The sequence below is a fragment of the Myiozetetes cayanensis genome, unplaced genomic scaffold, assembly GCF_022539395.1.
Source record: "Myiozetetes cayanensis isolate MyiCay16 unplaced genomic scaffold, myiCay2020 scf5-8, whole genome shotgun sequence".
NCBI classification, from domain to species: Eukaryota; Metazoa; Chordata; class Aves; order Passeriformes; family Tyrannidae; genus Myiozetetes; species Myiozetetes cayanensis.
The window spans coordinates 87,556,105-87,574,484 of NW_026087742.1; the positions used below are offsets into that span (position 1 = coordinate 87,556,105).

Sequence of the window (18,380 nt, forward strand, 5' to 3'; positions counted from 1 at the left end):
TATGACTGCATACACATCTCTCTTAGATTAATTCTACAGTTAAAGGAAGACCCCCCAGCTCTGCCTACACCTGCGCAGCCCCGTTCATCCCAGCAAGTACTGGGGGGCGGGAGCTGGTGCCCGGGTGCCTGAGCCCCGCTCACGCCGCAGCACCTGCCGGAGGCTGGGACCCGGGACCCGGGACCCGGGAGCGGCCCCCGCCCGGGCGCTCCCCGCGGCTGACAGCGGCCGGCCGGCCCCGGGGGCGGCGGGGGCGGCGGCCGGGCGGCTGCGGCGGGGCCAGCCCACGGCTTGGCCCCGCGGGGGCGGCCCCGGGGGCGGCCGGGGGGGAGCGGGGCCCCGCGGGCGGCCGGCGGCGCCGGGCCGGGACTCGCCCAGTCACCGGGGAGGAGGCGGGGCCGGCGGGGCCGCGGCGGCGGCAGGTGCCCGCGGCGGCGGGCATGGTGGCGGTGGCCGGCGCGGGGCTGTAGGGCAGCGGGAGCGGGGACGCCATGGGCAGCCGCGGCCCCCCGCGCCCTGCCGCGCCCCTGCGGCCGGTGCCCGTGCCAGTGCTGGTGCCGGTGCTGGCGGCGCTGGCGGCCGGGGCGGCGGAGGCGCGGGCCACCTCGGAAGGGCTGCTGCCCGGCGCCGCGGCGATGGGCACCGGCACCCCTCCGAGCCCCAGCGGCACCGCTTTCGAGGAGACGCGACTCCACGTCTTCACCCTGGACTATCCCCACGTGCAAATCCCCTTCGAGATCACCCTCTGGATCCTGCTGGCCTCCCTCGCCAAGATCGGTGAGCGGGGCCGTGGGGCGACTCTCCCTCCATCCCTGCCCGTGCCAGCCCGGGCCGCCCGCCCCCGGGGCCGCCGCGGACAGCGGGGCTGGCGCGGTCCGTGCCCGGCGGCGGGGGGCGCGGGGGCGGCCGGAGGGACACCGATGCTCCTCCGCGGAGCGGGATTCCCGGACGGGATTTGGCTGGCTGAAATCGGGGTTCTCTCGGTTAGGAAAGGTGCGGAGGAGAAGAGATTACCTCCGGCCCTCTGCAGCGCCTGGTGAACTCCGGGCTATGAGGACCGTAAATCCCGGAGTTCACCCGGTGCGTGACTGACTTTTCCTTGATCGCCCTGCTGTCATTTGAGCATGGTCTACTTTTTCTTAAAATAACGCAGGGTGTAATGACAGTCTCAGAACAGAACAACAGATCGATGGAAGCAAATATTAATGAGGGGAGAGTAAGCCTCCTCCTTACTCTTCTTTCCCACCATTCACTTATGTCCTGAGAAAGACAAGAAAGACAGCACTGTATGAGTAAGGAAGGCCACCTCTTCCCTCCTGTGGAAAACATTTGTATTGCATAGTTTCACTGAGTTTTGTGCAGCTTATATATTGTGGTTTTAATTAGATTTCTGTGTCCCAAACAAGAGTAATGAATACAGCATGTTAGTCTAAGGAATGTTAGATAATGGTATGCTAGGCAGCTATTGAAGGTCCAGTAAGTCTCTACAAATTATGAACTTTTTATCTTTTTACCTAGAAGATAATATAAGGAATAAAGGTGTGGGAACAAAATGAATAAGTTTACTTACCCTGCAGTTGTTTGATTCAGAACTCCGATTTTGCAACAGAGATTTCTGTAAGAAACTATGATCATGCTGATTCTGATGAAACAGTTTAATCAAAGTTAAAACTTTTAACTTCTGCTTGTGACATTTAAATAGACTGTGTCACATTCTGGTTAACGATCAGATAATTAGGATTCTGCAAACCCAAAAATTTGTACTCACCTCCTGACACGGCTAGCATTGTAGTTGGGAGCCTGAGTCTCCCCCCAGGCAACTTGCTATGGTATCATTACTTCCGCAGAAATACGGTGTGTTGCATCCATTAAGCATGCATGCATTCTGATGCATGTATCTTAATGCATTAAAGATGCATGCTTAGTCTTGAGTATGCATTTACGTGGTTGTAGAATCAGGACAGAGTTCAAATATGATCCACTCAAGTATATGATGAACTGTAATAACCAGAAAATAGGGAGTTTGGTGAAAAACTATCTGAGCCAGTTGAGCACTGTAAAACTGCTCTGACTTCTGAGTTTAGATACAGCAAGAACTCTTGAACGAGCTAAAACTAGTGAAAAAGTTTCTGTTTTATTAAAGATTACAGGGAAGCCCTTTGAAACATGTAAACACAATACAGACACAATAATAATTCTGTAGAACCATACATTCTGACTATCATGATATTTTGCTGGTGCATAGGCATCTAAAAAGTAAAAAAAAAAAAAAAAATTTAAAATATTCCTGACTACTTTAATTTTCCAGTCTGATTGCAGTAAATAAGCAGAGGTGAGGAAAAATGCATATAATTTTTAAATCCCTTCAGTTAACACCAAACGAAAGCACATGTGGCTAATCTAGGGCATGCTGTTGTCAGTGTGCGTGCGCAGAGCAATGAGGGCCAGATCCAGGAGTGGCCCTAGGTGTGGCAGTGCTCAGCTTCGCCACACCTATCTGCAGGCGCCCTGACTCTGGGACTGGAATTAGGAACATCCAGTTCTTGCTCCTGGAGCTCCGTCTCTGCTTCCTTATCCAGTGAGTGCATTAGGTAAACCTTCCCAGGTCAGGCTCCCATCATTCCTAAGTCACATTCCACATCAAATTTTCACTAACTTGTGCCTTCTTCTCTGTTGAAGGTAGCACAGATGAGCAGTTCTTGAACCACCAAGTTACAGAAATGTTGCTGTGCCATCCTACTTGGTTACTAGGATTGGGCCATGTGTCTCAATTCAAAGGGATGGAGAGGGGTTTTCCAGGTTATCTCACTGCCTATAGCCCTGTAAGAGAGGAGGCTCTCTGGTGCATTCCTCTCCCCATAATTTCCTGCTGAGCAGCACAGGCATCTTGCCCCTGTCATGCCAGGCAGAGTGAAATCCACCTCGAGATTCCCGCACTACCCAGGAAACCTCGGTGCTTAATCTGGCATCGCAAATTCCTTTCTGGGGCTAGGCGCTGAATGCTTATGCTTGGCACTGCCGAGTAGCAAACCTTTATGAACAGAGCCCTCAGGTCTTTTCAACTGTGAGGAGCTGAGAAGATAGGGTCACTTGTAATAGCAGCTCTCTCAGTGTTTGAAGGATCCCAAAGGAAACTCAACTGCAGCAACTGCTTATGAGTCTTTTAACAAATATGTTTTCCCAGAAGCACAGTTTCACCAGAGCTGAAATGTTCCAGCATTTGCTAATTTTTATAGGGGATTTACCTGAGAGGTTTCTCCGATCCTGGTTGTGATCATGGTGCTGTAGGCTTGGTTCAGAGGGAGCAAGAAAGAAAGTATAAGAAGGGAAAACCTGAAGTTGTCAAGGAGAACTTGAACATTTTTACAAGGTACATTTTCATAAAGACATTAGAAACATGGTGCTTTTTATTACAGCATAGAACAAGGGCACATTTTGAAATCTAATAAATTCCCTTGAATAGAATTATTTTCTGACTACCTCTACTTATTTCTTGAGTGTTGATACCATAGAGGTGTGTTACTCACATACTGATGAGAATATTAGGTGGGACCCATTGCACCTGTAGAATGTTAGACTCTCTAAGCAGTGAAACTAGTCTACTTACCCCTCAGTTTTGCTTAATTTTTGTACTATTAAAACTACAAAATATTGTGTAACTGATTCAGATTCCCATTGTGTTTAATCACAAATTCACAAATGAGAAGTGTTTCTTCTGGGAACTGAGCTGATATCCTTTCAACCCTGCTCTCCTGAAAAAGGTTTATGCTGTTCAGAGATGCTCATTTCAGCGGCCTTTCCAGCATCAGAAAGCACTGTAATTCACAGAAAAAGCTGCAAACCTAAGGACTTTTAGCTTTAAACATACTTGCACTTCAGGCAAGTGTCCTAGTGCCATTTTTGCCATGATACGTGAAATATATTTACTGCTGTTGAAGTTGGGTCACTGCATAGTCTGGAACCTAAGAACAGGGTCAGATAAGAAGAAAGTAGCTGTAGTCCTGCATTCAGCACAAATTCCTGTACTGCAGGGAATCTACTCCCAGTGTGCTCCTGACCCTGCAGCTGTGGATCTGTCAGGGAAGGGAAGATGTCCCTCATCCTGCAGGGCACCTGCACATGACTTGATGTGCACTGGATCCTAGCTCTTTGCCCTTAAATCAGGAACGATATGCATTTGCATGTAGGCAGGAAGTCTTTCAGGAGTTTTGTTGCTGTTTACATGAAGAAAAAGCATATTTAATTTAGTGGGAGCCTTTCCATTACCTTTAAGGATGGAGTCTTAAGTCTCTGGGAGGGTATGAGCTTTCCAGAGTGACTTATAAAGAAGAAAATAAAAGATTTTTATTTTTGTGTTCATAGTAGACATTTCATCACCCTTGCATTAGAACTGTCTAGGATTTTTTTTTTCACTTAAAAGCTGCATTTACAAAAACTCCCTCCTCTTGAATTTGTATTGAAAAATGATGTAAAATTTACTCCTGAAGGTTTAAAAAAACTTTTAGCAAAACCTATTCACTCAGGGGAAACTTTGTGATCACTGTATTGGAAATGTTGGTGTTCTGCCAGTGCAGAAACTAAGATAAATCATAAAATGTTTGTGTGGAAATGGCTGAAAGCTGAAGAGTCAAGTCTCCAACCACAAATTCTTGTTTTTTTCCAGGATCATTACCTGTTCTGCCAGTATAGGATATTGGTGATTCTGGTTTTAAAGAATGACAGTGAATTTGGAAGAACTTCTAACGAGTCACATAGGCTGTGTTTCTAATTATTTAAAGCAGTCTGTGTTCATCCAAGAAAGAAATAAAAATGCATCTTGAGCTGCTTGCTTTTAAAAATAGATTTAATAGTTATAGAATATATAAATAAAAAGTCAGTAGATTAAAACAGCTGTCCCTTGCTCTTTCTTAACCATTTGGTTTTCCTAAGTATAAGTCAGGCTTTCTTTTACCTGGAAAAAATACATGGTGAGAGGGGAGTTAACAAAACAAATGTTAAAAGATACAAAAGCCTGAAATTGGGAACCTGGATGTAAACTATACCAATATTGCATTAGTTTAACTGTTTCGACTACAGGTGTGATTTTTACTGAAATAGTTTTACTGAAATAGACGCCCGTTATTACCACACCCAGTGTTTCCGTGCAGCTCTCATTTAAAATAATTTAAATGCTTTTTAGTTAGACAGGAATTGTGGGATTTTGTGGGTGTGGATAGATTTCTATGTAATTATGTGGGCCAAATATAGATAAGGAGGAGTCTGGAAAAGATTGGCATCACTGGGACCTGGAATGTGACCTTGGTGCATAAGGTTGATCGTTCCATTAGATTGGTTAGAATAAGTTTCTTCAAAACTTTTCCCATTCATTACCAAAAGTATCCTTAGAACAGTCAACTTCTACAAGTAATTGGAATCTTTAAATCAAAACTGCATGGCTTTGAGAGTTTTAGTAGGCTAAGGAATGTTCAATCATTAGATACTCATTCAGAACCTTTTTTTAATTAATTGTTTTAGTACTTAGCACGGATTTTGATGAGAGAATCCCAACAGTGCTACTTGATATAATACAGAAGAATTAACATAATAATACAGGCTACAATTTGCTGTCACTTTATGGAAAATGTTGCTTCTTTGAAATTAATTTGAAGACTCCACCAAAAATAATAATTATGCCTGTAAATACTTTCTCATGGTTGCGGAGGAAGCGACCATGGGTGACTGGGTGCAGGTCACATGTGCTAGTTCCCCTTGTTAGCTTCAAGACTCTAAAAGATTTCTCAAAACTAATGTAACGTACTCCTTAAACTCCTTTGTGAAGCTGTCCAGGGATAAAGGAGAGGTTTGTATGATTTTTTTCCTCTGTCTAGGTCCAATTTGCCCTAGAGAAGTGTTTTGACTGTGTTTCTGGAGCATTCTACATTGTAAAAACCCCCACAGTTTCACAGAGAACTGTTGCACTCAGTTGCTCCACCCAGCCTAGCTGTTAAGTCGGATGTCCGGCTATTAATTTGTTGCTATGCTAGCCAACACACTTGCCTTGACCTGTTGTGGTTGTCCAGTATAGTCTTTACAAAGAAAACGGAATTTGGCTTGAGATTGCTTTTAGTTTTCTATAGAAACTAAGATAATAGATTCCAGAATAATCTTACGGATTCTCTACAAATAACCATTTCCCTTTCTTGTGTTTGACTTTCCTTTGAAGGCTTTCATCTCTATCACAAGTTGCCCTCCATAGTACCTGAAAGCTGTCTCCTTATTCTGGTTGGATTGCTTCTTGGTGGGATTATTTTTGGAGCAGAGGAGAAGTCCCCACCTGTAATGAACAGTGATGTGTTTTTCTTGTATCTTTTGCCACCCATTGTACTCGACGCTGGATATTTTATGCCAACTCGTCTTTTCTTTGAGAACTTTGGTACCATATTCTGGTATGCTGTGGTGGGTACACTCTGGAATGCCATCGGCATTGGAATTTCCCTTTATGGAATTTGCCAGATCAGTGCATTTGGTTTGACTGATATCACGTTGCTGCAGAATTTGCTCTTTGGCAGCCTCATTTCAGCTGTGGATCCTGTGGCGGTGTTAGCTGTCTTTGAAAATATTCATGTCAATGAGCAACTTTACATCCTAGTGTTTGGAGAGTCTTTGCTGAATGATGCTATAACTGTGGTAAGTTACTTGATAAATGATTAATTGATAAAAATGATAAAGGATTGTTTACATGCCACTCCATTATATCTCTTTGTATTTGGTTATTATAGTTTGCTAATAGATGTAAGTAAAAGAGTGCTAATGTGTCTATGTAATTCTTTAAGCTTTAGATTTAGAAACCATGGTAGGCTTACTGTACTAGAGTAATGTATAATGGTAGTGTATTTAGTGTAGGGATTTTACTACCTGATCACTCTAGTTTCTGTATCTTTGTAATTCTCTTCCTTCTGTAATATGAAACTCATTCTCCTCACCTGCAGAAACGTTTTTGGGAAGGAGAGGCAAAAGGGCCAATGTGGGGTCTCTCAGTGCATTGATAGGAAGGGTCGACAAATCACTGGACCTGGTTGAGGTTAACTTTTTGCATATGCTTATCCAGTTGGAACTGCCCTGAAACCACCAATACATGTATCCCAGGCTACAGATGAGATAGGGCAGCCACCTGGAGGCAGTAATTTCTAATCATTAACTAGCTGAACTGGGTTTGTAGTGCTGACCTGAGGACAGCAATCTGCAAATTCCATTAACACCCCTAATGTCCCTTGTTTGTACCTGATGACACTATGTCTGGGACATAACTCCCATTTATACATGACTTACTTGAAATTCTGCCCGTGCCAACTGTGTCCTGGCATGCTTTTGGTTTTGTGACACGTGGAGGTCCAGTTCTTCCTATGCTAGAAGGATCACAAAGATTGATGAACTGAGTCTGTACCTTTCCCGTATCTGTCCTTGGCTTCGTATTCCTGTCCCATTTTTTGCAGAATTGTCTTTCTGTTTTCCCCTCTTCTTGGACTTTGCCTCACCTGTCTTCCCCTTTTCTGAGACTTTGTCTCGCCTGCTTGATACATGTATATCTCATAATTGAATCTGAGCCTTGGTACTTAAACCAGTCCTGTAAATAAGTAGGTGTACATACTGAGTTTCAGAAGTCTCAGCAGTTCAGCCGTGGCTGGTTATGTCTCTATTCACGGTCACTTATGCGTTGGAATTCTCCAGATACAGGTTTTTCTGGGGGAAAAGGATCTGGTTTTATGTTAACGTAAAATTTGTTTTACTGGATTTTTCCAACGAAAATCATTTTTTTTTCAATCATAAAGTCAACCACCTTTTCACTGGAATAGAAGATAATACAGCAAGATTTGCTAGTAAAACTTGTGCATCCTTATGACGGGAGTATTCATGCGTGGCGGTGCCCAATAGCAAATTACTCTAAACCATCCTTTTTTTAGGGGCTGGCATGGCAATTTAAAGCATGGCACAATTACTACCTTCTCTGGATGTAGTCTTTCCTTATGCCTTGCCTGCCCAGATGCCCTAACACAGGGAAGTTACTCTGAGGAGTCTGTAGGGCCAGCCCAGTAATGCACTGGCCTTACATATATTCATGAAGGAGTGAAAGGAATTCAGAGTACCTTTGGTCTTATTTCCAGCTATCGCTTAAAGGTAGCACTTGGCAAGAGATCAAGTGGTTTCCAGACGCACAGCACTGGTCTGCTAATGGTTCCTTGTTATGTTTTTGCACACCTGCAATCATGTGATTATACTTAAAATGTGACCGAGGCTGTCACCCTGGTGGGGTGCCCTTAGAGGACCTTGCCTCCCCTGCCTATAGCAGTGCTCCTGGAACAGCCCTTGCTGGGATGCTGCTGGGGTCACTCAGCTGTGTGCTGTAAGAAGATGATGTTTTGTAAATACTCTCCCTTCCTCTGCCCTTGTGTTAGAGGAGTAGCTGATAACACCAGCTAACAGGCAGAGCTCAGAACCTTTTAGCTTTCAACTGCTGGAGCCCTTGAGTGCCACCTGCTTTGACAGGTACCTGCAGTGGAATGGGACGATGAAATAGGAGGGAAGTTGAATGCAGGTTGGCCATTCGTGAAAGCTACCTATTTCCTATGGCCACTGCAGTATCAAACCCCCAGGAAATACACAGATAGGCAGTGCAAAACAGAGTGGCCTTACTAAACGTGCTTTCTAAACACTTTAAGCCCTTCTTCCTGCTATCCTGCTTATACTGCTCCTAATAAAAGCTTCCAAAGAAAATCAGTGTCATCTGTACTTTCTCTTTTCAGACAATGCCCTACCACAACTTCATTTTGTATACAAAGAAAAGTGTGCATTTCTCAGATGACCTTTCTTGTCTGATAGTTTTTGCATTATGTCTGTGCATTTGAATGTTCCTTTTCCCCTTCTGGTGGAATTTTTGGAGCTTGAATTTGGCTGAGGACAATGTTTGCCAGTTGGTTTCTTGATCAGTTGGTGCTTTACCAAAAAACTGAGTCAGGGATAACTAGCATGGTGAAGTTAAATGGTAAAATGACAGCTGTGTGTTAGTGGTTTAAATTCCAATTCTGGGCTTAAAATCACAAAGAAGGAGCCAGTGCCGTTACAGTAATATTATTCCCATGTTAGAAAACATTACAGAAGTACTCTGTATTCTGCCTCTGCTGAAAACATTACATTAGAGTGCTTTAAAGTAATTTTAGAATTAAAAACTAATAACTGAGAACTGATGAAAATAAGCAATTAGTGTTTCAGAGATACTCTGAGACAAGATTAAAAAGTGACCAGTGTCTAATATTGCTTGGTATAACTTTCGGTGAGTTCAATTGAAAGCTACTGAGTAAATGCAAATCTTGAATTTCAGAAAATCCCCATTCTCATACCAGATGAATTAAAAAATATGACCAGAGTTGGGTTTGACATCTGGAAGTTTAGATAGAGCTGTAAAACTGAACTGCTGTAGACTAAAAGGGACGAGAACATGATTTTGATCTCATTTACAACAGTGTAAATAAAGAACAATACAACTGAGATTAAAATCATGTTCAAGACATTCCATAGTCCTAGCTGCTGCTTCTACCATAGTTGAGGTACAAAGGAGAAGATTGCTTTTGTTTAAAATAACTTTATGGCAACAGACTTGAGATTTATGGGGATGTCTCTATGTGGAACAACAGGCTCCATTCTCTTTGCAGGGTGTATTCCTTGCTGTGAGGATGAGGTGATGTTATGGGAAAACTATTGCTCAGGTAGATTAAAATTCTTTGCTTCTTTACAAGCACCTTGCACTGCCCTTACTTCGGAAACTTGCCTTGTATATATTTATATAGTTACTTTTTAAAATATAAAAAAGACTATTTAAAACTCCAAATAAAGAAAATAATTATCTTCCCTAATACATTTCAAGAGAGTATTCTGCCAGGTCAATTCTGTAGTTTCTTAGAGAAAAACACTATTCTAGGATCATCCCAAGTTTCAGCAAGTGACTCAGGGAAACTCCTTATCACCAACACAAGTCAGTAGTATTTTTCTTCAGTCTGTGATTCACGGAGCTCTGGGAGTCTGTGGACTGAGAAGGCCTTGTAAAGTGACCAACAAGGTGCTCCTGCTGTCAATAGGTTTAATTCTGGTATACTTCTCTTCATCCAGATCCAGAGGGTTCACAAATTAAAACAGGAGGAAAACCAGTCGATCTTATGACAATGCTTTCCTGTCCTGCATAGGACATAGTAACAAGGAATGGGGCAAAAAGGCTGGGAGTCTGCCTCAGAGCAGCAAGTTGAAGGGATTTGTCCAGGTGAAAAGGGACACTTCTCCCAAGTGGACTCATCCTGAGAACATCACCGTTATCAAATAAATAGTTCATGATCCTACTCTTGTCATATTTGTTGCTTTGTAATGAAAATTACTGGTGATCATTCTAGGTTTGATTTAACCTTCTATTTTCATACTTGCTCTGGAATATTTTTTCTTTTCTGTTTCAGTTGTTTCCTTTCACTTAGCTCAAAAGACCCATAATAAGCCGTGTCTTTGCATTAAACTTTTATCTCTGTAAGACCTATCCAGTTTTGGCTAAAAAGTGCTGAACAACTTATGTTCTGTCATGTGAGAGAGAACAAGACCGCAAACATGAGAAATCTTTCCAACCACTACTCAAACACCTACGTTGTTGGCAGTATGCAAGTGCTGATAAAACATTGTTCTCTCAAATAGCATTCCTGATAGAAACCTGTTTGGTTTACTAAGAACTCCAGAAAGAAAGCACTGGTTTAGCTCCTGCAGGCTGTCTAAGATGACTGGTCTTCACTGGCTCTGCCTGTGAACCCTCTGGGATAGGAATAGGTACCTGTGACCCAACTTAAATCTGCCCAAGAGGACAGTGTAGCTGTCATGCTATTGCAGGGCTGGGAGCATACATGCAGCACCAGGGAATGCTTAAATCTCCCATGTAAGTCTGCAGAAAGGTTTCTTCAGGAGTAACTGATTCCATTGTTGTCTGTTTTGGAGTAATTAAAATACTGGATATTAGAGAAATGTGGACTTTGGATTGTATTGTCTCTAAACCATTGGATTCCTAATGGTCAGTAAGAGAAAGAGCACTCACTTAATGGATATCATGTTTCTTTTACTCTTTGAGGTAGTCACTGTCCATCTCTAGCCCCCTGCAACTCCCCTACTCCTCCATGCTAGAAGAATATATAATCTAATTCAGTACTGCACCTCTCAGTGTCATGTAGATCAAACACACTGGAAAATAACTGGATTCTTCACAGATTACGAAACCATCTTTTTTCTCCTTCTGTTTTATTTCTTTTATCTGGGGAAAATCTGAAATTGACATTTGTGGAGAAATTAGAAGCTGTGCAAATAAATTAATTTAAAGAAGAATTAGATAGATCTATGTTCCTGGCCCCTGGAATGGCATAGGTAAAGAAACCTGTCCCATTTGCAAAACTGGGAGTGATGACTTTTACCCATCTTTGTGTATCTCCTTGATATATGTGGATGATGAATAATAGGCCAGAGATAGACCACAGAATCTCTCAAAAGTGTATTCAAGGGAGATACAGAAATTCAAGGTTCAACATTGAAGCAGGGGAACATAATGACATGAAGGGAAATTAAGAAGAGTTCAAAGACATAATGTGCTTTCTTTTTCTTCTTAGGTCCTGTACAATTTGTTCAAGTCTTTCTGCCAGATGCGCACAATTAAGGTTATTGACATATTCGCTGGGATTGCTAACTTCTTTATAGTGGGGATCGGTGGAGTATTGATTGGAATCCTTTTGGGATTTGTAGCAGCCTTTACCACCCGTTTCACTCATAAAATCCGAGTGATTGAGCCACTCTTTGTCTTCCTGTACAGTTACTTGTCATACATAACAGCTGAAATGTTTCATCTCTCGGGCATCATGGCGTAAGTACCCCAAACTTCAGTAATTATAGCACTCAAGTAAGAATGCCAAAAGAAATTGGAGACAGGATCCGATGTTGCAGACCTTGCCATATGGCATTGTTCCATTGTGCATGGCAGAGATGCTGGCTTGAGGATTTCCGGCCTCTTCCCTCCCGCTTCCACCCTATTCTCTCAGCTTGCCACCACACCAGCTGTGTCACTAAAACTGCTCATGGCATCACATCATAAACCATATCTTTGAAATGTTCCAAGTTAAAAATATTCACTTGTATTTTCGGTGGACTTATTTTTAACACAGATCACTTCGGTGACCTGTGTCCTCATGTGACCCTAGAACTAGACATAAGGGCATGGATGGTGAGTGGCCCACAGTGATGTAGGGGCAGTGGTGGCAGGGAGGGAGTGGGAGTGGTAGGGACTTCATGAAATGGCTTTACTTTCGATGCCAGTGTATTGTGAAACTATGTCTAACAGTCATGTGAGCAGCCAGTAAGTACCATTCAATGAACACAAGATATGTATTGTTAAGGCAAACTCCTGCTGGATTATAAGGCCTTGTTGAACGTAGAATTTGCAGTGCTATGGTGATATAATCTGTTAGTTTAGTATTTTGATATGTATGCCTGGGGGTTACAATGTTCCGTATATGCCCTATATAAAATAATATTATTCTTCCTACTGCCAGCAGATAAAAATATTTTTACTCATGTTATTTCACTCCTGGGCTTCAGTAAAAAAAAGAGCACAGCCTCTCTCTTCATTCTGTTTATACTGTAACAACCTCAACTTTAGAAAGAGCCTTTATGACATTTAATATACATAAAGGTTTTGCTCTGGTTCCAAGTAGTGTTTTTAAAGGCCAACCTTCGTTAATGACTTTGTATTGTTCTAGTGGCAAATATGAGTCATTCAGGCATTAGGAGCATAGCTTTTTATGTAAGCTCAAATGTTACTTCTTAGTATCACTAATACTTGATAATACCTTATCTGATTATTATCTTTTAGGCAAGTGAAGGTGGGTTTAATATCATAGCTACGCCAGTATAAGGTTTTCTCAGGCTGGGAAGAAATTTACAAGGAAACTTAAGCTGATGATTTCAGTAGTATAAAAATAGAAATATGCAATGAAGCAAGAGGGGTTGGTACTTTAATGTAAGTAAAGAGCTAAAGATTGCATGGGTTTCCTTCTCTGATACGAGCCTAAATAAAGCAGCATATGCATCCACTTTGACCGAGTTCATAAATGTGCCATCTCTTTCCATAGCTTCTATTCATAGTGTTTGTGTGGTTTTTAGTTTCCTCCACCTCTTAAGCCAAATGTCCTTGACATCCTGTGATCAAATACTTAAAGGGTTTCTAAACCAAAAACTTGTGGCTAAACTGTACAAGGTAAAAATTGTGGCAGTTTTCATGAAAATACTGATTTGGACCTGCTGCATCCAGGACACAACAGAAAGGGCATGGCTGGTCTGCTGGTGGGTCAGTGGACCCACCACATGCCAGAGCCTGCCACCAGCACACCAGTGCTTCCCACAGCACTAGCAGCCTATTCATTTTCCTTTGTAACAGTGGCCCCTGAGTGGGTTCAAAGTAAAAGAGGAAACACAAAGTATTTCTTCCCTCGAATAGCACAATAGAAAATAAGTTATCTTTTAAATGTCTTGCATGTTTTTTACTCTAAGCGTACTTTGTAATAGCTAACAGGCCTGGGTACCTCAGTACCCTCCCCCAGGCGAGATGCAAGGGCTCTCTGCAGCCATGCAGGATCTCAGCTGCCATAAGCCACAAAGTGTGTCCCCTCCCAGCAGTGCTGCTGAGAGCCTTAGAGCTCCTGCAATCTCTGCATCTCCTTGGAGTAAATCTACCCCGTGATTTTCACATTTAATTGGCCTTTGAACTGCAGAGAGTAATTTGCTCTGTGTCACAGTGCAAAAACACGCACCAGTAATTGAGTTCCCTGTCGTTTTCTGCAGCAACTGACTCATGGCAGGATTGCTTGGATCTGACTTAAAAATCAGCTCCAACATGTAGTTGGACCAAATGACCTTGGAATGTCCCTTACAAATCAGACTGTTTTTCATTATTTGCTTCTGTGGTTATTTATAGTTTAGCCTGTGGGGAATAGTTGCCTGATCTCCCCTTTTTCCCCAGTATCCATCTGAGTCTGTTAAACTACTGATTTCCACTTCTTTCATAACCAGGTTTATAAAGGTACTCAGACCTTGTGGTTACATGCTGTACCATATTTTAGGGGAAGGACATGAGCAGGAATGCACAGTGTTATCAAGTAAATAAGATACTTACACAGATTGCCTCATTCCTGGGCAAGTAGGAATTCACTGGCAAAGGAATGAAAGGTGCTTGTCACTCTTCTGATAAGTCTGTGTACTCGTTCTAAGGACAAATGATTCTTGAATCATCCGTGTAACCCCTGCACCAGGTTACTTGGCTGAAGTATTGAAGGGAATGAACCATGTCCCTCTAAACTGCAGTGAGAAAATCCTCTTCAGAAGGAGAGGGAAGAGCTTCTACTGTAATTAGAGCTGGGCATGAATGAGGATCACAGGTGTAAAACATACAGATGTGAATCTGAACTTTATTTGCTTGGTTCCATTTGTAATTATAATGCTGCATTTTCTGCTTAGTAATTTCTCATAAGGGCTATGAAGCAGCAGAACTATTAATATAGGTTTCTTTCTTTTCCTTTTTTTTTATTTTATTTTTGCAACAATTAGCAGGCTGAAAGGAACAAACATTGAAACTAAATTTAGTAGGTCAAGGAAACTTGAGGATTGAACCCGGTGGCCTAGTTTATTACAGTCCTGACAGAAACTGTATTGTTTATACAGGGAGACTTTTATTCTTCAGAAGTACAGAATGTTGCAGGTTAATTTCAATTAACTGTTTTTCCCTTCCCCTTCTTGACCAGGGCAACTGCCTCAGGTCACAGAATTGGAGGCCAGAATTAATGTATGTAGATGAGAAATGTAAAATAAAACTCACCTAAGTTTTGGCTTTGATTATCACGGCAGTAAAATTTTAGTTTGTGAAGAGCATATTATAATAATGTACATAAAATCTTGTGTAAAGACATTGATTTTATATTAAATTCTAACATTATATCCCCCTATAATTTTCAAACAAAAGAGACTTCAACAGGTGTTTTTTCTAATGTAAATAAGTACTCTGAAGAGATTCAAAGTGAGCAGTGATTAGCTGAGGAATATTACATTAAAGTGCACAGCACTATTTGTTTTAACATTGAACCAGCTCCTCAGTTACTTGACACTAATTGAATGAATGCATAATGTGGCTGAAAATAATGTTTATAAGAGTGTTGTCCCTTTAAATTCTAGTGTTTAAGCATGGTAGGTGTTTTAAGTTACAGCTTTCAAAGATCCTGATTAATCTGGTGACAGATTCTTATCAGACGTCTATTTACAGTGTCTCCATTACCTCAGGATCCAAAAACAAACTCTGTCCAGAGCATATTTCCCTGCTCTCCATGCTGCAGGGCTTTCCTAAATTACTATAATCATGAAAATGATTTATTTTAAGAAGGTAATAAATAGTGCTGAGTGTTTCGTTGTGCCTTTGATGCAGACCTAACAGCCCTAATGCTTCTGGGCACTAAGCTGCTGCTTTGAGACTCCAAAATGACTGTGGATCTGGAAGTGGCTCTTTTGCAGCCCACCCACTGCCTTCTTGCTATTTTGCATTTGCTGCCCCTGCGCTTGCCAGCTCCACGGTGTGTACCATCAGCGGGAGGTAGCCAGGATGAATCAGACTTGTTATGCTTGTGTAGATAAGCAGTCCACACACAGGAGAGCTGTCACAACCCATGGCATAACCTGAGGTACTTGTAGGTCTGTCAGTGTAGCCTGTGGCTTGTAGAGAGCTGGTTTGCTACTGAGTATGAGACTTCTGGAGGGTCAAAGTGTTAAGTAGATTTGAGAGTATATTTGAGAAGATTTGCACAGGTAGTTTTGAGGTTGGTCACTGGAACTATGTGCAAACTGCGGAACCTGGGAGCATTTTGACAGCTTCTGGGTTTGAGTATATGTCCTGACCAAGTCACTACTTCTTGTCAGGACAAAATCCATGCGTGGTCCAGGTCCTCTCCCATTTTCTTCACGAGATACTCAGGCACATGTGTTTGTGGAATCTGTTATAGGTCCCTACTCTGGACAACTGTAAGATTAGAACAAGGAGGACAGCTGTGAAGAGCATCATCAGTTTGTCAGTACTGGCAAAAATGCGGCACATCTCTTGTCCCAACCACATGGTCAAACTAGAAACGTTACCTAAACCACTGGGTGTTTCAGGGAGGAAGCTTGCATGCTTATGAAATCTACATTGTATCTTCCACAGTGGATCCTGTGTAACAAGGATGAGCTCTGCTTCCAGGCAGCAGGCTGGTTGTGGACCACAGAGGATCTTTCTGTTCAAGACCATAGTGAAATCAACTGACAATGAGGAGGGAGCTGGCAATTATTTCAGTACTAAATACAGATGGGAGTCTAGGATAGTCTTAATGAGGCTTTTCTTCTTAGCCTAGGAGTTTGCTTAGGGTTGGAGCTAGTTTTTGCATGGCAGTGGACATACTATTTTGTACTGACTAGACTGGCCCCTCTATCACCAAGTGTAGGTGGACAAAAATGCAGGGTGAAAGCCAGGTTAGGTGTACTGTTCTGCTTGCAAACCCTCTCCATAAAGAGGGTGCAGAGATCTGCAGTGGGATCTCCACAAAACATGGGAAAGTTCAGGTTCTTCCAAAGAGATGCTAGCAAACCTGCCATCCTCCTCCACAGAAGAGAGAAGTGTAGAGATTTTGGTGGGAAGAAACATCCCCTGTGTTGGTACATAATTATAAACTGAAAACTTGGTTGAACTGGGATAAATAACTGTAGGACAAGTCCTTTTGGGCTGTAATTAGAAAGACAGTGTAAATACACATCACTCTCTGTACAGGATTTGACTGAGAACCCACACATGGGTATGTACAATGTTTTTAACTGGGAAATCAGAGAAGACATGTTTTTGCCCTAGACAGTAGAACCAGGAATGTCAGCTGTTTCACAACGTATCTGGCCTTAGTTGCCACACTGATAATTACTGTTCAGACTGTGCTTCCCGACACTGAGACACCACCTTGAGGTTATCCTCCAGCCAGCTCTCCTAACTACCCTTAAACCTGTAAATTTGTGTGTGAGTGGTTCTCAGCCATCCCTGTACCATGGACAAACACACTGAGCAAGTGATACCATTCTTTGCTCTTTCTGCTGATTAACAAACTCTGTTTACTAACATAGGAAATGGACATGTAGGAGTACTTACAGTAAGCTTTTCTCTTCTCTCACGTTTCAGCTGAGATGCCCATTTTATTAATTTGCAGGTGCTTTAAATGTGCAGCAGCGTCTGTGTGATTTCTGGTGGTGGTTTTCTCCTGTTCAGCCTTTTGTGCAGACAAAGCAAGAAGTGGCCTAAAGTGGTGAAGGGTAACAAATTGTAGCCTTGCTGCTTGCTTTGCCTGGAAAGAGTAGCTGGCTACTGTCACTGCCACTGAGGTGGGACAACTGCTGATAGAGAAGGAGGGAAGTCATGCCCTACCCCTGCAGTTGCCATCATGTCTGATGTCCCTCAGCAGCAATAGATGCAGCAAATCTTGTGTTTTAGGGCTGTCCCTGTCTCTCCTCATCCCTACCACTTTTAAAACACAGAGTCCGAGTGATCATTGAACGGATTATGTGCATTTAGTATGTGACAAATCTGTCCATGTACTGATGTCTTCTCAGAAAACTCCACAGTGCAGAAAAAATAATCATGTTCCCAAAATTGTAGGTTCACCAAGCCTATAAATTTGAGATTGGTTATGGTGTAAGTTATACTTTGCATTTTAAAGAAAACTGTGGAAAAGTGATATTGGGTAGATATGAAAGATGCTTAAAAAAATAAAGCCAGTGAAATACGGGATAATGTTTGCCTTTCAGGATCACAGCTTGTGCCATGACCATGAACAAATATGTGGAGGAAAATGTTTCTCAAAAATCCTATACAACAATAAAATATTTCATGAAGATGCTGAGCAGTGTCAGTGAGACCTTAATCTTCATCTTCATGGGAGTGTCTACAGTTGGGAAGAACCATGAGTGGAACTGGGCCTTTGTTAGCTTCACCCTCCTTTTCTGTTTAATCTGGAGGGCACTGGGTAAGCAAGTCTCAGACTATGGGTCTGTATTCTTTGCAAGTGAAATGCTTTGCCTTTTGTCAAGTAGATAATACCAGAACTTAGAGTCCCCTTAGAATGGTAGAATGATCTCAATATTTGTAATATGTCCTATAACACAGAGTCAGTTTCCACCTTCTCCCAAAATGGAACCTAAAAATCAGTTTTACCCTGATCCTGCTCATCTAAAGTGAGAGGCACTTGGCTTGTTAATCAGAATACATGTATTTAAGTAAACATTTACAA

General features: G+C 42.3%; 1 protein-coding gene across 1 annotated transcript in view; it reads left to right on the forward strand.

Annotated features, from left to right (window-relative positions):
• Nucleotides 1-388: 388 nt before the first annotated feature.
• The window catches only part of SLC9A2 (solute carrier family 9 member A2), a 33,189-nt gene continuing 15,197 nt past the window's right edge, over nt 389-18,380 (forward strand). The window contains exons 1-4 of the mRNA XM_050331667.1: nt 389-777; nt 6,203-6,666; nt 11,658-11,908; nt 17,899-18,116. Of these exons, the coding sequence (XP_050187624.1) occupies nt 492-777; nt 6,203-6,666; nt 11,658-11,908; nt 17,899-18,116 (1,219 nt within the window). The 5' untranslated portion in view covers nt 389-491. The remainder of the gene's footprint in view (nt 778-6,202; nt 6,667-11,657; nt 11,909-17,898; nt 18,117-18,380) is intronic.